At 40.2% G+C, this 22,832-nt stretch overlaps 4 protein-coding genes across 5 annotated transcripts; 2 read left to right on the forward strand and 2 right to left on the reverse strand.

Moving 5' to 3' along the window:
• The first annotated feature begins 2,966 nt into the window (after window positions 1–2,966).
• On the forward strand, window positions 2,967–6,593 carry LOC104425675 (cytochrome P450 76A1). The gene is made up of 2 exons (XM_010038434.3): window positions 2,967–3,913; window positions 5,914–6,593. The coding sequence occupies exons 1-2, from the start codon at window positions 2,993–2,995 to the stop codon at window positions 6,517–6,519; spliced, it is 1,527 nt and encodes a 508-aa protein (XP_010036736.2). The 5' UTR covers window positions 2,967–2,992; the 3' UTR covers window positions 6,520–6,593.
• A 6,911-nt stretch (window positions 6,594–13,504) lies between these two features.
• Window positions 13,505–14,501, forward strand: LOC104425676. Its single transcript, XM_010038435.3, has 2 exons — window positions 13,505–13,720; window positions 13,798–14,501. Exons 1-2 carry the CDS (start codon window positions 13,713–13,715, stop codon window positions 14,369–14,371), a joined length of 582 nt encoding a protein of 193 aa, XP_010036737.1. The 5' UTR covers window positions 13,505–13,712; the 3' UTR covers window positions 14,372–14,501.
• A 153-nt stretch (window positions 14,502–14,654) lies between these two features.
• On the reverse strand, window positions 14,655–18,029 carry LOC104425677 (protein FAR1-RELATED SEQUENCE 5). Its single transcript, XM_010038436.3, has 3 exons — window positions 17,863–18,029; window positions 16,673–17,121; window positions 14,655–15,040 (listed from the first exon to the last, which is right to left on the reverse strand). Coding segments are annotated over exons 1-3 (654 nt in total). The 5' UTR covers window positions 17,864–18,029; the 3' UTR covers window positions 14,655–14,836.
• A 515-nt stretch (window positions 18,030–18,544) lies between these two features.
• Window positions 18,545–22,691, reverse strand: LOC104425678 (uncharacterized CRM domain-containing protein At3g25440, chloroplastic). Of its 2 annotated transcripts, none has more exons than XM_010038439.3 (4): window positions 22,283–22,691; window positions 21,367–21,655; window positions 20,235–20,642; window positions 18,545–19,588 (listed from the first exon to the last, which is right to left on the reverse strand). In XM_010038439.3, exons 1-4 carry the CDS (start codon window positions 22,408–22,410, stop codon window positions 19,061–19,063), a joined length of 1,353 nt encoding a protein of 450 aa, XP_010036741.2. In that variant the 5' UTR covers window positions 22,411–22,691; the 3' UTR covers window positions 18,545–19,060. The 2 variants fall into 2 exon arrangements, with proteins under 2 accessions (XP_010036741.2, XP_010036740.2); XM_010038438.3 differs by having other exon boundaries at window positions 21,367–21,688.
• Window positions 22,692–22,832: the final 141 nt, after the last annotated feature.

Below are 22,832 nucleotides of genomic sequence, written 5' to 3' on the forward strand. Positions count from 1 at the left end.
TGCCCTGTGGTGAAAGTTTGCAAGATACTTCGGAGTTGAGATATCCCGTGTGTCAAGATGCCTCATGTATTGAGATGCCCTAGGAGTGTTCCGGAAGATGAAACATTAATGAATAAAATGCATTGTTATGTGTATAACCAAATCATTATGTGAAACATGGTGTGCACATACATGAGTCTAGATGGACGTTCTGTTGGTTGACAATTTATGTTGTAGATGAAAATGAATGGTAAAGTATATTTATATTTGTATCATACTTATCGGATGATTATGTATTCATTTTAAGTATATTAGGTGCAGTAGTAAGCTATATAGTACCGACACGAACACACGACACAATACGTCAACACGTCATTTTTTTAAAATTAGAGAATTCTGACACATTGACACGTTATATATTAATATATTTTTATATACAAATGCACAAATAAATAAATAAATAAATAAATAAAAGAGCCTAGAATTAATTTACACTAAAAACATTAATCCAACACTTGTTGATATTATTCATTATTTTAATTTGACAAATTCAACTTTATTACATTGCAATAGTCCATAAAACTTGGGAAAAAAATCCACATTCTACTATCAAATTTAGGGTTATGTGCACTGTAGGTTCTAAAACTTATCGCAAAAGTATAATTGAATCTTGAAACTTATCAAATTTGTGTAATCGAGTCATTCTGTTAACACCGTCAATTTGCAAAAATGTTGAAGTAATATTTATAAATTTATTTATTTATCCCACCTGATAATTTGTTATTACTTTTTTCTTTAAATATTATTTTAAAAATAGTAAAAAACTTCTAAAAAAAGCTAAAATAATTCTAAAAAAAACTAGAAAAAAAGGTATGGTCGAAAAAAAAAAAAAAAAGGCAAGTGGGTGGTTGGGAATAATTCTAAAAAAATGGAAAAAAAGGCAAGGTCGTGAAAAAGAAAAAGGCGGGGCGTGGGTGGTTGGGCATGCCGTTGCCACTATCGAAGGGGGCCGGCAAGGTCGCCAACCCTAGGTGGTGGAGGTTGGGCAGCCCTCACCAACGTAGGCGAGGCCCAAGCAAGGCTCACCCAAATCTTGGCGATGCCAACCCTCACCTATAACGAGCAAGCCTCCCCAACCCTAGGTAAGGCCTTCCCGACCTCAGGAGAGGGCTAGGAAACCTTGCTAGGCCCAAGCAAGGGTGGGCATTGCCTAGATCTAGGCGAGCCTTGCTCGAGCCTCAGCCAAGGCATCGCCCAAATCTAGGCAAGCCTCACCGGCCCTTGCTTGGTCGGCGATGGCCTCACTTGAGCCAACGAAGGCTGACCTCCCTCCACCACCTTGCCCCCCACCCAACGGTGGTAGTTGCACTTGGATCTCTACTTCTTTTTTCTTTTCTTTTTCTTTTTCATATTTTACATTTTGACCTCTTAAGTATTGAAAAATTTTAAAATTAATTATGTGCGTGTCAGAATTTCAGACTTACATTTCAAAGAGTTGACCACGTATCAGATTTTCTGACACTTGTTGACCGCGTGTCGAAACGTGTCGGAACATGTCAAAGCATATCAAACACGACACGAAGGCCCCTAAAGAGTGTCAGTGCTACATAAGTGGTAAGATGATTTTTCTAACTTAAAACTAGAGATTTCATTTACGAGGTTTTGGTTCATTCATTTTATTTCTCAAAAGTGTAGGATGGACACCCCTCAATCCTTGCCCTATGGAGTCCCTGTACATAATGAATTTTTTTTTATGAAAGTATACTTGAACTAGAGTCTGGAATAATATATACCAAGTATATTTCTACAATATGGGTTGATGTAGGAGGCTTCGTGGAGTTGGTTCCTTTCTGGTTCGTTGCTTGGTACTGAAATCTTGATAGAGAGTTAGTCAGTCTGTTGAGTAGCTTCGATCTAGACATTGGAGATGCAGCAGAAGGAGAAGTTATCAACCCGTGACTCATTCTAGTCGTTTAGACAAACTTTTGAAAGTATAGAAATAGGAAGAGATAGGTCTCCCTACCTCTATTCAGACTTTTGTCTTTTGCTAGAAGTATAATGAAGTTGTGAACTCATATATGGTATAATTAAAAGAAGCGAAAGTATGTTTGTTATAATTGTGAAACTTTAATCATTAAAAGAATATTCGTAAATATTTGTTTTCACTTTCGTACATTAAAAGAAAAATAATAATATGAGAAACACGTATTATGTGACATTCCGAGATGTCACAATATGAGTTTATCTGGAGCAATCGAGCTTAAACTACGGGTTTAAGTAGCTTGACCCAGTTCAATGATTAAACTTCATTCTCGTGCCCGATGAAGATGTCGCTTTCAGTTCCCACCTGCTTCCAAGCGTGAGCCTGGCCGGCCCTAATTGAATAGTAAATATGTTCTTTCAACTTTTCAACGCTTATGACAAGCGCACACCACGACAAGCACAGCCGACTAGTGCTCCCGAACAATCTTTAGCTTCTTTCGCTACGCCGATTCCATTCCCGTCAAATTTTTCCATTAGGATATATGCCTTTTTTTTTTAATGTTATGAAAGACATGTGACAGGTCGCATCTCGAATCGCGGCTCAAACAAGAAATATTTTTATATATTTCAGCAATTTCAATGACAGGTGTAGGAAAGACAAGTTTATAATCTTTAATTTTTTCTATATTATATTTCTATTTTATTGGGACATTTGAACTAGACTGGACATATTTATTCACATGGTGACCCAAAGTCTGCGTCAAAAATATTACTTCTTTCAATCCCTGTGCACGCGATTACGAGCTCTGTAAAAATTAAATGTCCTCTGGAGGTTTCGTAGATGCTCAGTAAGCTCCTACTGATGATGATGATGATGATGACGACGATAATGATAATAATAATAATAATAATAATAATAATAATAAAAGCGCATAGGAAGTTCCAAACTCCAGAAGATTTGCTACTTATATCAGTCGTCCACCAGGAACAAGCTCGTCGGAGAAGTCCCTGTTATGTACTGATTGAAGCCATGAGCGAACCGATTAATTCATTTTTCGTATTGATCTGTGCCCTCTTTGTGTCCGCTACTTTACTTGTTTCCCTTCGCTGGAAAAAGTCAAGGTCATGTCGGCTACCACCGGGACCCCCCGGATGGCCGATATTTGGCAACATGTTTAATCTTGGGATGATGCCTCATCGAACCCTAGCCGGCCTCCGCCAAAAATACGGCCCGGTAATTTGGCTTAGACTAGGCTCCATAGACACCATGGTGATTCTCTCAAGCAGAGTTGCAACCGAGTTCTTCAAGAACCAAGACCTCAATTTCGCAGAGCGTACCGTCACTGATCTCATGCGTTCTCACGACTACCACGAGGGATCCGTCGCCCTAGCCCCATACGGCTCATATTGGCGGATGTCAAGGCGGTTGCTGACAGTGGACATGCTAGTTGCCAAGCGGCTCAACGAAACAGCTCCGATCCGGAGAAAATGCATTGACAAAATGCCGACGTGGATCGGGGAGGCGGCGTCTGCAGAGAAGGTCCGACTTGGAGAAGGTATTCATCTGGCGCGCTTCGTATTCCTCACAACTTTCAATTTGCTAGGGAATCTCATGCTGTCCCGAGACTTGTTTGATCCGGACTCGAAGGTTGGGTCGGACTTCTTTGTGGCAATGGCCGGATTGATGGAGTGGACAGGCCATGCGAACATCGCAGACCTGTTCCCGTGGCTGCGGTGGTTGGACCCGCAAGGGCTGAGGAGGAAGATGGATCGGGATATGGGGAAGGCCATGAGGATCGCTTCGGATTTTGTGAGAGAGAGGATCGAGGAGAGGAAGATCGGCAGAGAAGACGATCGGAGGGATTTTCTGGATGTGTTGCTAGAGTTCGAAGGAAACGGGAAGGACGAGCCGGCCAAGCTTTCTGAGAAGCAAATCAACACATTCATACTGGTATGACCCCAAACTTTTAATTTTTAATTTAAAAAAAAAATACTATGACCAATCATATTCATAGGGATTGATCATTGGTGCGTATGTTGTGTGACACCTTGGCATGTCCATCACAATACTAAATACTTTAGTAATCCACTTAGTATCTGAATCAAAAGCAATAGAGGTTTGTCGTGTGAAAAGCACGGTAATAGAACTCCCAACACTGGATTGGTGAATTTGTTTGGAGACTACAGGTGTGTCGGTTTGTCTCTAGATGGATTAACTGAATTTTTATTTTTATTTTTCTTCTTTTCTTCCTTAGAAAAGAAATTTTAGTGTAAGGTCAAAAAACTTGGTTTATTTGTTTGTTCTGACACAGAAGAGTAAAAGCAGTAATATTAATATAGAATTGATAATTCGTAAGTTTCGCTAAGCTAGCATAAATAAATCAAGAAGCTTTCGAAAAGTCACGGGTTGTCCTAATGTTTATATAGAACGTTTTGTCTTCTTTCCTTCCGAAGGTCACAACAATTAATATGCGTCTGTTTACCCCTTCAACAATTAAACAATTATAAAACAGAAGTCCTTGAAAGAGTTGGGTGGTAGGATACACCTACCATTCTCCCTTGGCATTATCGGTTCTGAAGGCTCCAGCGTAGGCGCGCACAAAATTCTAATCCAACTTGCCTTGAACTAGCTGGGAAAGTGTCCATGAGTACCTCGACAAATTACAATGGTTGGGGGAGCAAAGTTTTCTCCAACCAAGGACTAGAGAAAAACGAGGACCTTAAAATGAGATGAGGATTCTCTGTCATGTTTTGGTGCTCTCCTAACTAATTCGACAAATTACAATAGTTGTTTGATAACAATATCATGTCCATAAATCAAGGGTTAGGATTTATTCAAATACCCAAAGGAGTATTGTGTGAAGTAGAGCATCAATGTTCCACAGGTTTATCAAGTGTTTTAAGTACTTACGGATTGTAGGATGACCACACAACTAATAGACAAAGCCCAACATGACTGTAGAATAATTTATTAACAATTTGAACTTGTAGATACTAATTAGTTGCTTGAATATCAATTAACTATCCAAAAATCTCCTTATTTGTATAACACATCATCATAATCAATTATAGAAAATCAACTTTTATATTCATAACTTCACTTGAAAGAAGATAGGCATTCTTCCATCAATATAACCTTTTAGCTTGATTGTTAGAATTCCGAGCCTTGTAAAATATGTGTCGAGAATCTGACATATCCTTAGTGAGAAATATGCAATTTTTTTAGTATGTAAACAAGGACAGTACTAGACATATAAAAACCGGTTTATGAATTTATTTGATGAAAGTATTGTGTTAAATTAGTAGCCTATTTGGCATAGCTTCCCCATAGTAGCTACCTTCATGAAAAAGGGCGTTGACGATGTTTAAGCAAACTACTCACGATTGCAGCACATTCAAAGCTGCAATAGTTTATATCGGCTTCTCTGAAGAGGCATCATCTGCTTTTGTAAAGCAATAACAGTTTATATTAGCTTTAAGTAAGCTAGTCATCCAGCTGGGTTGCTAATGTTTTTAAATATTATCACCAAACACAACTTACATTAATTTAAAACACTGATCCACTGTCTCCCAGTGAAGAATATCTTACTATCTCCCACTAAGAATCTTTTTTATTTAATTTCAAATTCTGGTATTTAAATATTGAATAGGATTCTACCAAAAAAATTGTTGAATAAGAGAAATCATAGCTTCTGCCAACACCCTGGATGATGTTTCTTTGTCAAGCCTATAAATGATGGAGATGAAACGTAGAATATTGTAAGAAATTGTATACGATTCACCAAACACAACATTTTACTCAGAAAGTGCCTGAATGGACTGCCCTCGGACGGGAATTTGGAACTCGAGGATGCAAAAATCATTGCCTCCCTAGAAATAGTCATGGATTTGGCTCCATTTGATGAAATTTTGACATCCTTGTTCTCACATACTCGCCCCCTGACATCACAGGAAATATTTTTGGCCGGTGCGGAAACAACGAGCAGCACTATCGAATGGGCAGAACTCCTACTGAACCCAGAATCCATGGTCAAGGTCAAATCCGAGCTGTCCCAGGTGGTCGGGTCCGCCCGAAAGGTTCAGGAAGCCGACATAGACCAGCTTCCATACCTGCAAGCAGTTGTGAAGGAAACCTTCAGGCTCCACCCGCCAATCCCATTCCTTGTGCCACGGCGGGCAATGCGCGACACCGTCTTCATGGGCTACGACATACCCAAAAACACACAGGTCTTTGTGAACACTTGGGCGATCGGTAGAGACCCGGATGTCTGGATGGACCCTATGGTTTTTAAGCCCGAGAGGTTCATCGGATCGAAGTTGGATTATAAGGGTCAACATTTCGAGTTCATTCCATTTGGAGCAGGTCGAAGGATGTGTGCCGGCGTGCCCTTGGCACATCGCGTGCTTCATTTGGCTTTCGGCTCCCTACTTCATGAGTTCGATTGGGAGTTTAATGGCCGCAAGGATCCAAAGACGATTGATATGAGAGATAGGTTGGGGGTGACCATGAGGAAGTATGAGCCTTTGCTAGCGGTACCCAAAAGTAGATCAATGTGAGTCTGGGTTCAGATCAAAATGTTTCCGTGTTTGCCTAAGAAATAATAGTCTGAACATTTCTTTGCTTGCTCAAATCTACAGCGCTTATCGAGGTTCGTCGTAAAAAAACAATGTTCCTGTAATCCCAAGTCTAAGTAAGTCCAATAACAACAAGGCTTTGTTATTTTCAAAATTATATGCGTGCATCATTAAATGAATGAGTTAATAATACTATCAAAAACCTGAAATTATTACTTGCATGCCACGTTTAGCATGTCGTGACCTTCCTCAAGATGACCCAATAAGGCAAAGCTAATGGATACAAGGTGGATACAAACGGGTTATTCTTTATAAGATTTTGTGAAACCACCGCTAATTATTCTAAAAGTTTAAACTGTGGTTTATTATTTCATTTTTTTAACATGCTTAGTCTGGTCTTTTTTCCCTAATACTAAGCATGAAAATTTAATTGGGGAGGCAAATAAGGCCTTGAAAGATTCAAATTCATGACCTTCAACACTAATATCATGTGAGATTTTGTAAGACCACTACCAACAAGAAATCCAAAGATCCTTTCTTCCAAAGATGGGAGGAAAAAGACCCTTCTATCGGTCCACTTGGAGAAGATGAAGGACGATACCAATGCTTGGCGTCTTATGGCTCTCATAATAAAAAAAAATAAATCAAAACCCTTGGTTTCTCAAACCCCGCTCCCCTCGTCCCCCCCAAAAAGAGAGAGAGAGAGAGAGAGAGAAAAAAAACCACATCCTCTTCCTATTAAACCCTGCTACAAACCTATCCTCAAATTGGCCAAGAAAAATCAAACTTGTGATCCAAACATCTTTCAATTCTCCAAGGTCTTCTCTTCCTTTTCAGATTTGGAACCATTTTGAACAAGATTATTCTCAGCCTCTTGAAGTGAAAAACTTATCTCCTCAATTTCTTGAAGATTCATAACTCTTCGAGTAGCGCAATTAGCTTGTAAATGCCCAAAGCCATGGCACCTAAAGTATTTTCTTGCATCACCATCAGGCTTCTTTTAGACTTCTTTAGAAGGCCCAACAAACTTCTCATTGCCTTTGTGATGTCCTAGTAGACTGCTTACTAAGGCTCGCCTTAGTTTACTTTATGTTGTCACGCAAGCGGAAGAAATTAATTTAATTTATGCGTTTATGACATGAGTTATGCACACGCAAATCTAAGGACACTAACAACAAAGGGAAATCATGCTTTCATTTCTTAACATACTTATATACATTAGGTGATGGACTACATAGCAAAAGGAAGAGACCTAAGCTAAGAGGAATCAAAAAAGTAAACTCTCTAATGCCACTTACTAGTGGATGCCCTCACGATTGTTCATCTATCCACGCTGACCGATCACACGATCCACTAGCGAGGGCTCACCTTGTTGGTGGTCAAGTGTTCTTGCCATTGGCCAGCTGCCTCAGTCCAGCGATCATCCCTCTTCTTTAGTCGGTCGCCAAAAGAAGGAGGAAGGATGAGGGGAAAAAAGAAGGAAAAAAGAAGAAAAGATGAAAAAAATTTATTAAAAATTAAAAATATATATATGAAAAAATTGTCTGCTGACACCAGTCAATGTCCACGTTAGCACGAACCAATCAAATTTGATCGAATGGACTGAATTTGTATAATTGCAAAAGGTTTTTTCTTTTTGGTAAGATATAATTGCAAAAGGTTTATGAGTCAATTAACCAAAAATAAGTTTAAAACTAAATCAACGCAATTGCAATAAATTTAGAACTTTTTTGGTATTTTCCCGACTAGCGATAATCCCCAGCCACACATGGGACACCACTTTTATGTGTTGGGCCAAGCACAACTCCTTACAATGGATTGTGCTATAGATAGAATAATTTATTCCTTTAATGACTTCCATGTGGGGATAATTGGACAACAATGGAATACATAACATAGTACTTAAGTCTCAAACAAATTCATCTCATTATAAAACCAAATAACACCACACAACCAAACTAGTCAAAATGAATCATAAACTTATTTCTTAACTCATATATAGTGGGCTGGGTTATTATTGGATTAGTTATATTCAATAAATGGATTTAAACATAATATATGTATTAAATGACTTTACAACTTACTTAAACCCAATTTGTGAAATTTCTAAGATGTTAATGGGTAAAAGGATTCACATCTATGAGTCTCTTTTCACTCTCCCTCGCCCTCACTCAATCTCACATGCACTCACTCTGCACTCTCACATTAGTTTAACTATGAGTTTTTTCTAAATTGGATTAAATATGAAAGTGTTTTGGCAATATGAATGTGGCATCCCAGAATTCAAAGTCAAGTTATAAGGTGTGTTTAAGCCTCTAATTAGGTAATGAAATTTCCTATGGCTTATGATTTAGCCATTAGTCTTCTTTTAAGATTAGGTGATTTGTGCTTGTGATTATGAGATTTTAAATTTGATAGATTAATGATAATAATCTATGCTTGGCCATGCACCTTATGAATTAAATAAAATGTCACAAGACTTTGGCCATGTGGAATTTAAAATTTAAAATCCATAGAAGAAATTATAAAAAAAAAAAAAAAAAAAGGGGGGGGAAAATTTAAATTTTATTAGGATTGGGCCTTAGGCCCATTGGCCTAAGCTTAGTGGGCCGAATGGCCAGCCCAATTAGGCCCACTGAGGGGCTGTCGCCGGCCACAAAAGGAGGCCCTAGCCCAAGCCCAAAAGCCCAAGCCCATTATGCATGCAATGAGACAAGTGGCAAGAAGGGTGGCATGCATTGGCCATTGGTGAGGCAACCTAATCATTACTAATGATGAGGTTTAGGGGGAATAAAAGGGAAAGAGAGAGGAGAGAGAATGGCCGGTTAGCCATTCGCCCAAAGAGAGAGAGAGATTGTGCGAGAGAGAGGGAGAGCGGCCGAGAGAGAGGAGAAGCCGAGGAGGGAGTCGCCGTCACTCGCCGTCCGTCCGCCATGATCGCCGCCGTGTGCTGTCGTCTGTGTGGTCTAGAGGCAAGTTGGGAATCCACTTCCTACTCTTGCACCAATGTTTTGCATGTAGGGTCGAAATCTAGGTTGTTTGGAGGCATGGGAGTGAAGCTATGTGTTTTGTTCTTGGTTGCATGCTGTTTTCGTATAAAACCGACCGAGTCAAAAACTTGTGAGAGTTTTCATGCATGTTTAGAGTCCGATTTTGGCTTCGATCTCTTCATGAAAGTTGTAGCTAACATCTTAAAATACAACATACTAAAATTTGGTGGACAATGATGGAGATTTGAGGGGTTAAACTCTCATCCTACGGACACTTCAGATCTGGAACGGTTTCACTGACCTCTTGATGGATTTGTGGTTGCATGTTGCTTTGTGCTAAGAATCTCTCTTCGATTTCTTCATGAAAGTTGTATCTAACATCTTAAACTACAAAATACTCAAATTTTAAGTGAAATTAACAAGTATAACCTAGTAAATCGACTAGATCTTGAAGACGGTAATTCTGGAGGTGTATTACGGGACACCCGAGACTTCATGGACTTAAATGACGACTATACTCTGGATATTTGACTTGGATCTCTTCACGAAACTTGTATATAATATCTTGGTGTAGAACATATCCAAATTTCAGAGGAAAAGAAGAAGATTAGGTAGGTGAAAACTCAGTATTTCGGAGAAGCATGTACTGGACGATTCGGTGATGGATCCAGAAGCTTCGTGAGACTTTAGAAATTTATCTAAAAATAATCTGACTTGGAAGTCTTCATGAAAAAATTACTTTAATGTCTTGGCTATAACTCAGTAAAATTTCGTAATTTTTGGAGGTCGTATGGATATTTTAATCGAATTTCTTCGGAAACTGTGCATGCTGATTTCATCCGAAAATCATATGCTGTTTTGTGTGATTTATGGAATTATGTGAAATTTTAATTGGCCGTGTATTTTACATGAAATCATCATCCTATTGTCTTTTTTTATCACTTTCCTTAATTTTATGATTTTTTAGATTATATAAATAATTAAATTTAATATTTTTGAAAATGGCACAAAAATAAAAATAAAAAGGGCATGATAAATGGATTATTTTAATTGGCATAAATTCCATGAATTTTATTTTATAAATAATTGCATCATGTAGTATGTGTAATGAGGTCTTGATGTATGCATTGAGATGCATGTGTGAATTCAAATGCTGAACATGATTGTTGATTTCCAATACATCATATGCCATGCTAAATTAAGACCGAAGTTGGTGAACATGAATAATGTTAAATGAGGAGATGGTTGTGGTGGATGATGATGATGCCCAGAATGTATAGAGATACATTGCCGGATGACCCTGGGAGATTCGGGATGCCCGGAATGTGGGGAGCCGGAAGCCCTGTTGGAGGTCTTTGCCCGAGGGAAATGCCTCGCGATGTCAGGATTGGGGTGCGGGATGCCTGGCCAGGGAGTGTAAATGCCGGAAGCCCTGTCGGAGGTCTTTGCCCGAGGGGAATGCCTCGTGATACCAGTTGGAATGCGAGATGCCCGGAATGTGGGGGGCCGGATGCCCGGTGGCTTGGAATGGCTGAATGTCGGAGGTTTTTCTGGCATGGGATGCGAGTGTATAATATGAGATGAAATTGATGATCCGAGGAAGGATGATGTGGTGATCAAATTGAAAGTTAAAAGTGGAAATTAAACCATGGCATGATGATATGCATAATGATGTGCATGATGATGATGATGATGATATATGACATGGCATGATGATATGCATAATGATGTGCATGATGATGATGATATATGACATGGCATGATGATATGCATAATGATGTGCATGATGATGATGATGATGATATATGACATGGCATGATGATATGCATAATGATATGCATGATGATGATGATGATGATATGGCTTGATGATAATGCATGATGATGATGTGTGATGTGATGTGATGATGCCATGATGATGATGACATGTGTATGGTATAATGATGTCATGTATATGATGATGATTACATATGTGTAATATAATAATGTTATGACGACGACTATATGAGTATGACATGATGATACACATGTATGTGTTATGATTGTGATGATGATGCATGATAGTATGCACATGGCTTCAAGGTAAGTAATGCCTGAAATGCATGTATGACTTGTATGATGCATTGAGTGGTTATTAGATTCCTTTACCTGCTGAGTGGTTGTACTCACCCCTTTTGGGAACCAACATTTCAGATTAGCAGCATGCCGCTTCCTGCCGTTACACGGGGTATATTTTACGGTCTACCATCCGATGTCGAGGTTGAGTGCACTGAGATTGACTGTCCCTCTGTTCCTGGACTGACTTTTATTCGAGTGCGCTATTTAGTGATGTACGACGTGGGCCTGGCTGGAGGCCCTGTCATTCAGGAGTTCATATCCGTCCATGTTCGTTGAGATGGAGCGATGCGAGGGATGTTGCCACCGCCACCGCCTGATGCACCGGGTTAGGTGTGAGGGCCCATGCGTGACGAGTAAGAGCCGGATCTTTTTGGGATAGTAGCCGACACTGATGATGGGGGTTGTGCACGTGAGATGTAAAGGGTCGAGGGTTCTTTTTGAGGTTTTAGGCCGGACGTGGCTAAGTCCTGGCTTTTCCTTTTGTTGTATTGACCCAAAGAAGTCCCATCTTGAAAATATATGTAAATAAAGTGTCATGGCTTGTCTATAAAATCAAGATGATTAGTGGTGTGTATTTGTATCATGGTTGGTAGGGGGAGAGATGGTGATGTTTTAATTTGCTTCCGTTAATGAGTCGCGCTGGGACCGTTTTGTTTTTTAAAAAAAAAATGTCTATGAATTACGACGCTTCTTCTAAGGATAAAGGTAATAAAGTGTAACATTGGCGCTGGTGGCGACCTACGAAGGGTTCGGGGTGCCACAATGAATCAAGTCCAATATAAGTTGGATATGGGTTGAGTGTGGGTTACTACATTTACATTGCATAGAAATGAATCAAAATGGATTAAATATGTCTATTTGGGTTGAACCATTTTCAACCCAAACCAATCCACCCATTTGACGGGTCGTCTGCATACAACTTGTAGCAATCAAAATACAATGACATAATTCGACCAAAAAAAAAAAAATACAGTGACATAAGAATCAAGCTTACATAAGCCCAATCTCATAAAAAAAAATTACAACCTAATAATTGAGAATAACATACTGAACATACTAATATAGACACATCTTTTCATCATACGAATACAAACAAATGCACTTACGTAACTTTCAGATTAAATAAAATAAGTAAAATACAATTCTCAATGGACCATCCAGGAGAGGCAACGGAGCTACTCTTGGGCTTGACCATTTCGGTGAAATATTTGTCCTGGCGTCTTTTGAAGTGGCCTATTCCACCACTAGATTTCAAAGTTAATTTCACAGCACAAATCGTGCAGACGGCCTTCTTCTCGCCAATGGGGAAACATCTTGCAAATATTTGATCCTCGCTAAAGAAAATTCTTTGAAATTGGGGAGCCATTTAGAAATTGGGTGGGATGCTTCTGCGGATTTAAGTCAATTGGACTGCCAAGCTTGGAAATATCCTTTACAGAGATGGTCATTTTTTGAGAAGTAGAAGAGTTTGATCGTGAAAATAAGAGGGATTGAATTTTGTAGAAATTTTTTTTCATTAATGTGGCCGAACATCCCACTGTTAAAAAAGAATGGGCCATGCATGGGCCAGCCCATTAGGCCCAGGGACATGGGCCGGGCCAGGCCAGGCCAGGCCAGCCTAGCCCACCCAGGTTAGAGCCCGGGGTAACGGCCCCTTCTCCAAATGGGCCCGGCACGTACGGTGGCCATCCTTGCTAGTGATGCCAGCAACCAACCAATACGAAGGTTACAAGTAACAGCGGAGAATTGACTCTTCGGGACGGGAGTGGACTCCACCTGTTTTACGTGTCCGAACATCCTCCTTTTTTTTCTTCTTTTTTTTCATTCAACCACCCGGACTAAATAAAAGCAAAAAGTAAATTGACCCAAACGCGCGAGCGCGAGCATCTCTCTTCGCTTCCAAGAAACATCGATGCAAAACCCTACAAGCAATCCCCATTAGATCACACTCCTTGAAACAAGAAAGACAGTAGATCAACCCTCTCTCTTTCTTTCTCTCTCTCTCTCTGTAGTGAACAGTCCGACGCGTAAGCCCTCGTTTGTTCGCCAGCATTTTCAAGATCCATCCATGGATGAGTAACTCTCTTTCTCTCTCTCTCTCTCTCTCTCTCTCTCTCTCTACATATGAACGTTCTCTCTGCCAATTCTTGCAGATCCGAGACATTCCCGAAGGACTACTACACTCAGAACCCCGCGAGAACCCTCACCCCCTCCTCCAGCGACACCACGAGCGTCCAGGTGACCGCCCTCGATGGCATCGTGAACGTGAACTCCCTCTTCACCGTCGCCGTCTTCGTGGGGCTCTCCCTCACCACCCCAGACCAGCACAGCCTCGAGAACCCCGGCGCCTGCGACGCCGGCCTCGACGTCGTCAAGAAGCTGCTGGTCTTCGAGGTCGTCTCCTTTAGCTTCTTCCTCTTCTCCTCCCTCGTCGCCCAGGGCCTCAAGCTGGCCATCAACCTCCTCAACAGCAAGGACGTGAACGAGGCCCTCAGGGCCCACATCAACATCAAGGTCCTGCGGTTCGGGATGGTCGGCTCGGCCTTCGGGTCTGTCATGGGCTGCCTGTTCCTGATGCTGTCGATGATCAGCGTGATCGAGATTAGGCTCGGGATGCTGTCCTGCGGGAGCAAGTCAGCGGTCCACGCGGTGTTGGCACTGATCGTGCTTGTGTCGTCCGCTCTGGTGGCTTATATTTCCACTGCCGTGTATGCTTTTCTGCATTGATGACTCGTGAGCGAGTGTTTCGAAGAAATTGAAAGTACTTTTAAGCGTCTATTATGGGAAGTTGAAGCGAATTTCTAGCTCTTTTTATTCCATCGTGCTTCTCAACTGAATTGCAGCTTGGTTCATATTAGATTTGTTGCTTAAGCATTTCATGGGGAATTTTGATTCTGAAGAAGCGACTCAAGCAGGGTTTTGATCGATGTACTCTGTTTCGTAGTGCAGAGTGATGTTATGTATAACTAAGAACGGTTGATAAAATTATGCGCAAGCTTTCAAAAGATCATAACAAGCACAATCAATCAAGCTGACTATAGCCCTTCCATTTTCTAAATCAGCTACGTTAGCCTTACTATTAACTAATTCCCCTATTTTTACAAGATTCAACTCATCCTGCAGTTAGTTTGCAACCTAAGGGGAAAAAGGCATGAACAAGATTAGTTCAGTTACAAGAGACACGAGTTGTGACTATTGGCTACTACTGACAGGAGCTCTCCTTGAGTCAATTTCTCTCACACTTTTAACTATGACTTCGATGCTTTTTGATAGGCGGCCCGAATGCTCTTCCATGTCTCGCAAAACCATTTCGAGTTGCTCCAGATAAGCGGCAGATCTCTTCCGCTCACGCTGTAGCTCAGCAGTCAACTCCCGAATTTTAACATCTTTCTCATCCTGAAATGTCACAGTAAATCAAATTAAGTGTCGGAGAGATTCAAGGCAATTGGCTGTGTAGCAATCAAAGAATGCACCACCAAATCAGAATGGCAAATCCCAGGCATAGCATTAAGTATTTACTCAGAAAAGATCAAACCTCGGCTGATTTGAAATTCCAGATCGTACCAAAACAACAGAAACCCCCACATGTTCAGTAGTAGAAAGAAAGGATCAAGTCACCACAAGGACAATGGTCAAATGAAGCACATTTTGATGCCTAAAAACATAACCAGCTTCCCTCGCCTGAGATGGGCATTCCTGTTTAACTTATTTATACTAGTTTATCATCGTAATGGAACTCATATTCTTATCAAAATAAATCAGAATCATGCTGTCGGTTCTGAGGCAACCAGTACCTCAGTGACCAAGCCTCCAGCAGCTCACCCTTGTTACGCCAGAGCAATATGGGGCTGCTCTCAAAGGTAGACCTGTCCTCCGTGCTATCTTCTATTAATCAAAGTTATCTTCCTTTCAAGGTATATTGTCGTGCTGCCTAATAAAAATGTTAACAAACTAGAAGATAGTTGCTTCTGTAACAAACCCGTTTTCGAAGGGCGACTCTGGTGAACTCCTTACTTTAGAAACACAAAGCAAAATTCGATAGAGCCAGGTAAGTGTGACAAACCGCCAGGAGGAAAAGGTAAACTCTTGCATAAGAATGTAAATAACTTTCTAACAACAGGCTAATGCTCTTCGGCTCAGACAACTGAATTGCTCTCTTTTCACCCCATTTGAACCCAAACACTTCTTAGATACTAATTTGGCAACACACGGTCTCTCCAGAAGATATGCCCTTTCACATCCATCTTACATTTTAATTTCTATGGAAAGCAACAGGAAACCAATTCAATAGCCACAGAAATAACTACTGTCGTAGGCATGCTACACTTCTACTGTTCATTTTTCAGAGTGCATCAGACTCTATAATACTTGAGATATATGCACTGTCAGGATGGTTGGTTCTCTTCTTCTTCTTCCTTCTCTTTTTTTTTTGGTCTGAAAGGATGGTTAGATATGACCAGGTCAGGTTTCTGGGCCTCCAAGTAGCCAGGATTTAGGACAAGCAGAGCATAATAGAATTGATAGAATTGCATCACAAATCTACATGTTCACAGATCTTAACAATCTCCTAAGTGTTACTGCTACTTCATTAAGAGAGAATGCAAACACTAGCTTCAGTATCACACATGAGAAGCTATCTGCAGGTTCTTGAAATTATTGAATCTGATTCCTCGAGTTGGAAGCATAAAGGACAACTAATAACCTCCCACTAAGTTTAGTAGTGTGAAGTAATATCAGAGTACACTAATTTATCGGCACAGAGATAATAGATAATGCTCTTGGTGTATACCATGTTAGGACATGTGCGATCAAGCCCACTGCTTGAAAGAACCCTCATGGTGGTTCAGTCAGCTAAGAAGAAAAAAATCAGTTGCTAGAGGAAGACAGAAGCAAGGGAAGACCTGGCAATCTTGGACTTTAATTAAATCAACCCATCCATATTTGTCATAGCTAACAAGTGCACACCTGCTTTCATGTGTTTGTACAAGCAAAAGTGAATGTGAAAGTATGGAAAATATGAGCATTTACTGGTTTTTGAGAGAGAAGAACACTCCGATGGCTATTTGCTGGAGCAGCTATCAATGGATGGTTATGCTCCTTTATGAATTTCGTGACTACCCATTTTCCAGTTTTGTCTTTCTTGACCACAATCATTGCCTTACAGCCTTCTCTCGTGATAGCTCTTGGCTTTCTATTTTCACTTCTCCGAGGCCTTGACTTTCGGAAGCCTTCTTTATTACAGACAAGCCGACGCCAGACAACCTTCCCATCACGCATTGATCTTCGAAACGCATCAACGCGCATGATGAAACCCATGTGTGTGGCATAAGTGTCATAAAAAACTTTTGCAGCTTCCTCAGATTCAAACTCCATACCGACACTTGGCTCCATATCAGAACTCTCTTCATTTGGTGCATCTTTTCCACTTGAACACTCTATCGCATCCCCATCCTCAACCACGGATGGCCGCTCATCCACTGCCAACATTACGACCCATCATAAGATAAGCCATACCAAAGCAAACAAGCTCACCACCTGAACCCTCATACATCTTTTTCCACAAACATATCCAGGAACAAGATACTTTTAGATGTTAAAAAAAATATATATCCCAACAACTAGCACCACAGAGAGAGAGAGAGAGAGACTTCCAATTTCATAAAAGGGAACTAAGCAAGCCTGCTTTCTTCAAATTAGTTCTGATGAATAAGGCAAAGATACGATCATAGTTCCCATTAAATAAAGATCTATGGTGCATTCCTGGCAGAAAATATCGAACTGGCAATGATGAAAAAACGCAAAATGACACCTAATTCTTGAGCTTATACTTTTGGCCCTCGAATAATCAAAATTCGATCATTGGACAGAACTCTGGCAGTACAATAAATATGCAATCTACGGAAACAGCCAACCCATAAAACAGTTGATCCAAGATTCAACTGAAAAAGATTGTCTTACAGTCATCAAACACAGCCAAAGATGAAACTTCTGTGACGGGGAAAAAGAAACAATAGACAAGAAGCTCCCAAGTATGCAAAATCCCAGTTTTGGCTATCACTCGTCAAGTTTTTCAGAAACAAGAAATAGAGGGGAAAAAGAACAAGAACAAACCTCACCGGGAGATTTGAAGCTGAAAAAACACTAGAACTGCACGGAAATAGGAAGTGTGCAGGAGCCATAACTTGAGACTAGAAGTAGAAGCAGTTTAGGAGCTTTACTTGAATAAAACGGAAGTGCAAGGACCCCAATCCTTCTGCGACGCCGCGAGAGCGAGTTGCGAAGCTCCCCTGCAGAGTTCAGACAGGCCTCAGAGACGCAGAGAAAAGAAAATGATTGTCTTCGGTGGAGAAAGCATTGAAAATGAAAACCCTCCTGTCTTGATTTTTGCTTTTTGACACCTTCTTAATACGTTTTCGATGAAAAATAAAAGAGTAAATCGTGTCTTTTCTTTATCGTTTTGAATTAAAAAGATCATTTGATGATCAATTATTTTTACTCCTCTTTTTCCCCGGCCAATTGAACTGAAATATCAAAATTTCATGGGTCATAATTCCATGAATCTTTAACTGATTAGTCTACCAATTATTTATTAATAATTATCGCCCACGAGGAAAATAATGTGATTTTTCAAACACTTCTTTTTATTTATTAATAAAAATTGCATATAGATATTATCATTTATCCGGAGTGTCCAACCTCAACCCAGTAGAAACAATCTCATCCTCCACATTAGAAAAACCCAATATTAATAATTTTATACAACTCTAAATTATTCTACATTTTCTAACACATGCTGGTAGAGGCGGCTCCGTTGCTCCAGCAAGATATTTTCGGACTAGCCTCCAAAGAGCTGCTTGAAACCGAGAGCTATGATAGCAAAACGCAACGTAAAGATAGAAGTTCATCCTCACAAAGCAACGTACATTAGTGGCGAAAAATGGAGAGAATTAAATGACCGCATTTGAATGAGCAATGAATGATTTCAGTCCGGTTGCTCCATACAAATAGTCAGACGCACAATGACCGCCGAAATACAATTGCAAGCCCGCGATGGTTCAGTTTGCCATCGAACTTCTGAATTTCAAGGTGTGCTTCCCTGGAGTGGCTTGGCAAAGCACAGCAAAGGAAAGCAGGACCGAAGAGGTTGTCATTCTCTCCTAAACCTTACCGAAAAAGCTCAACACTCACAGCTTCATGGAAAAAAGGCGAATTTCTATCATATACATATGATGCCATTGCCACTTCTGCTTGCAGAACATTAACAAGAGGCACGCCAGACTAATACAACTTTAAGTGCCCCCCAACCAAAGCTAACAGCTGACCTTAGAAATGCATCTCTTGACCACACCAGATAGCTAACTTTTGAAATGTTAGCTGTCTGGTGATTATGCTGAAGACTTTACTAATTTGAAGAAACTATCTTCTACTTCTCTTCAACTGCGAAGCTGCATGCAGAAACAGCCTGTCGACCTCATCAAGGTCTGGAGAGTCAGCATTTTTAGATAATGGTTTCACATTTCTTGAATCCCTGGATATTTGACACAAGTGATCCTCAAATTCCTCGGACTCTCCGGCAGTTTCCACAGGAAACTTATCAAATATGTCCAGAAACAGGTCCTCTTCCCCCCTGTCCTCAGAATCAGCCTCGGTTTCTGTCTCAAAAATATCAGATAAATCTTCAGAATCTGATTCTAAGCCCAAATCCACGTTAGGGTCATCATCAATCGATTCATCATTTCCCCCCAAAATTTCTCTCAGCTTCTCAGAATTTGCCAGCTGCAATTTTGATTTGCTATCTGTTGTCTGGATTTCGCCAACCACCTCTTTTTCAACCTCAACTTCGTTTTGAGCCTGGGCTTGAAGCAACTCAAGATCCTGTTCAAGTCGTGGAATATACTTTCTAACTGCTCTTAAACCGTCCCTGTATTTGGATTTATCCAGTGCCTAATGACAAAAGGAATAACTTTATAGCATGAACAAACATATAAGCATCTTTGTAATGCCAAAAATCAGCCATGAAACTCCCAATATGATAACTTTGTATCCTATAGTGCAATTCAAGCAAATCAGCAAAGTCAATTGAAAAGAAAAGCAAATCAGCAAAGAAGAGCATTTCTTGCAGACACTAATCAATCTATGTATAAGCACATGATATGAAATTTACTGCATGTAACATGATAAACAAGCTCTAACTTCAGGAACCCTTTCTTAGCAAAAAAGGAAATTAAGAGCTGAAATATACATTTTCTTGACCAAGAATGCCAGAATACAAAATACTAACGATTTTGGAAAATGAATTTAGCTTGTACCCAAAAAAAAAAAAAAAAAAAAAAAAAAATCGAGTTATGCTAACAATAAACAATTCAAAGTAATAATTTGCTAACAATAAACAATTCAAAGTAATAATTTAGAGTCCATGATTTTTTTAAACCTATTATAATCTTGCCTACATGATATCTGTTAAGTCCTAAAGGTGAATTAAAAGCAGTAGCAGACTTGATCACTTAATTAAAACCAAAGGTTTACCCAACTTGAACTTAGTAATCAGATTTACTATATGAGAGAGAGAGAAAGAGAGAGAGTGTGTGACCTTCCTCCTCGACAAAGTGATCCTGGGCGACATTATTTCTGTTGGCGGCTGACAATAATTCTTCCCTCGATACATAATTATAGTGTTTTCCTCATGAATGTTAAGAACTATCCCCCCGGTCAATCTAGCGAGTTCAGCAGCAATTTCCTTAACCTCTTCTGGTGAGAAGGTTTTCACCACCACTTTCACCGTCTGATGCTTCTTCCAATGCAAGTGCATGTTAAGTATTACACCTTGGTATATTCCCCTTCGCCCAACTGGCACATAATTCTTGCTCTTAAGGCCCATCTTCAGAAAGAAGAAGTGCTCTTCCGGAGTCAATATCTCAGGATCATGGGTTGGTTCGGATGATTCTGCAGGTTCAATCTTTTTCAAAGATTCAGCAAGATTCTCCTCTTTCTTTCGAGCCTGTAAAGGAGGATGATTAGATAGGCAAGAGAGGAGATCAAACTGGATCAGGAAATGGAACGATTCTTCTTTACCTCTTGACAAGTAATTAGTAATTCAACTCTTAATCATGCTGTTACCAACACTTGAGGTTCCTATACATACCAAACCGGCCAATAAGACAGCCAGTCACAAGAAGTGAAAGGAAGGGTCTATAGATAGGATATCCACGTGCAAATGATGGGCTCTTAAAATCCCTTAATCACATGGTTTCCAAATTCTATCACAGTCCTGAGCTAAAACAGACTACTAAATTGATCTGACCGACAAGTATTAGTGATTCTTTTTGGTGTTCCATGATACATAGACTTCTCTAATGGATTCTTGAGTGATAACTCTGTCCTCTATCCCATAAATGACCTCCAATCTAAAAGATCTTTCTACTTTTGACAAGTCACGACAGTATGATGACCTTATAACTTCATCCCATTTTCCTAACAATAAGTTTAAAAAACTGCTAGAAATGTCCAGTAATATCCTTCCTGACGAACTCCAAAACCTTTATCCATATCATTTCACACAAGCATTCTTTTCATGATCCAGGGTATTCAACACACTTTCCAGGTCATCAAAAAGCAAGTACCTAGAAGCTAACATACGTAAGACAAAAAGAGAAAACTATGGAAAGTTGGATTGCTAATCTCGCTCTTAGATTTCTCAAATCAACGAGTGGTAGATAGTATACCTTTCTGAGCTTGAATAAAATCTTCTCTTCTGCTGTCATTCTTCCATACTCTTTCTTCTTCTTCCATCTGAAAAATTTAAGCCACCTGACAACAGCTCTTTTCCCCTTCAGCTTTTTCCTCCTCGATTTTGCTTCACCAGGTCCATCTACTGTGCCACTGCTTTCAGAATGGTTTGGCAGCTCTACAACTTTGTCCACCAAATTTGACAATGGACGCTGATGAGCTTGTAGACACCCAGCCAAGGACAGCCCTTTTGCATCACAGAGAGGCCGAACATCGAGTTTCTGTCTGAAAACCTTGAATAGAACATCATCCAAGCTACTGCAGTGAGGGATAGCATTCACACAATATTCATTTTTAGATTGATCTCCGTTCAATCGGAGAGTCAAGCTAGAAACATTTTAGCAATCAGGCATACATACTTTCAACATCAAAGCGGAGACAGCACAATAATGCTATTCAGTACACAAATTACCATAAGAGACTTTGCAATCACACAATAGAGGGAGAAGCCAAAAGTAATTTGAAAGGCGTGATGGGACTTTCCGGGAAAACCGTTCATAACACTTGACTACTAATTAGTCTTTGCAATCCACGTAAGAATTATGAAGGGATCTCAAACTGGAATTAGAACACAGCCCAGAAATCATTCGAAGTGTAACCACACGATACTCAACTCTTCTGCCAAAACATGAGCCAAAATTGCGGCAACTACAACAAAACGACTCACAGCCAAGACTAATCATTGCTTCAACTAGAATCCCATACACAGCTGCCTCGTACAAAGCACTGGACCGGACAAAGGTCGTTATCTTGTAGAAACTACGCGCTTAATTTCGGGTAACACGAGAGAACTGGAAGCGAAAGAGACGACGCGAGACTTGGATAAATTACAGGAGAGAGAGAGAGAGAGACCTGGGAGAGTGAAAATGGCGAAGAGGGACACGGGGAAGAGAAACGGGGAGGAGATTCTTGAATCCCTGGGACCCCCTACAGAGAGCAACCACTGCCATTGAAGAGGCGGCAAAAGCCCTGCGCGCCATTTTTGTGCTTCCTCTTGCGAACTCAGATTTTAGTCTCTTCTCTGCAACAGCTTCCTTGTCGATTGACTCAACGAGGACTGCCAGCTCCTTCGCGAGATCGCTCGATTCGCTACTTCTTCAACCTTCGTCGTTTTCTTAGATCTCTCGCTAGCTGAACGAGTCGGGAGGGAGGGAGTCCGTCTGATGGGCTGGACTTGCATCGAAGCCCCCCGACCGTCTTGTTTTCTGCCCCCGAAGAACGCACAAATTATTTATAGACTTTAGTCAAGTATACGATATCGAAAGTTTTAATTCATTTAATATAGTAATATCATCCCTCAAATTTTAATTTTCTTAATATGATCCTTAAAATTTTGATACATATGCAATGTAATCCCTAAATTATACGAAAATATTCAAGATTTGTTCTTGAACATTTTCAT

The sequence above is a fragment of the Eucalyptus grandis genome, chromosome 11 (assembly GCF_016545825.1).
Source record: "Eucalyptus grandis isolate ANBG69807.140 chromosome 11, ASM1654582v1, whole genome shotgun sequence".
NCBI classification, from domain to species: Eukaryota; Viridiplantae; Streptophyta; class Magnoliopsida; order Myrtales; family Myrtaceae; genus Eucalyptus; species Eucalyptus grandis.

What these genes read in the sequence shown, in the direction of transcription:
- LOC104425675 (XM_010038434.3), top strand. Translation starts at nt 2,993, where the DNA reads ATGAGCGAACCGATTAATTCATTTTTCGTATTGATCTGTGCCCTCTTT. An exon ending in AAATCAACACATTCATACTG is followed by an intron (nt 3,914 to 5,913) that starts GTATGACCCCAA and finishes CTGACATCACAG; the next exon opens with GAAATATTTTTGGCCGGTGC.
- LOC104425677 (XM_010038436.3), bottom strand. An exon ending in TTCTTCTCTCTCAAAAACCA is followed by an intron (nt 15,041 to 16,672) that starts GTAAATGCTCAT and finishes GTGACATTTCAG; the next exon opens with GATGAGAAAGATGTTAAAAT.
- LOC104425678 (XM_010038438.3), bottom strand. Translation starts at nt 22,410, where the DNA reads ATGGCGCGCAGGGCTTTTGCCGCCTCTTCAATGGCAGTGGTTGCTCTC. An exon ending in CGCCATTTTCACTCTCCCAG is followed by an intron (nt 21,689 to 22,282) that starts GTCTCTCTCTCT and finishes CCCTCACTGCAG; the next exon opens with TAGCTTGGATGATGTTCTAT. An exon ending in TTTTATTCAAGCTCAGAAAG is followed by an intron (nt 20,643 to 21,366) that starts GTATACTATCTA and finishes CCTCCTTTACAG; the next exon opens with GCTCGAAAGAAAGAGGAGAA.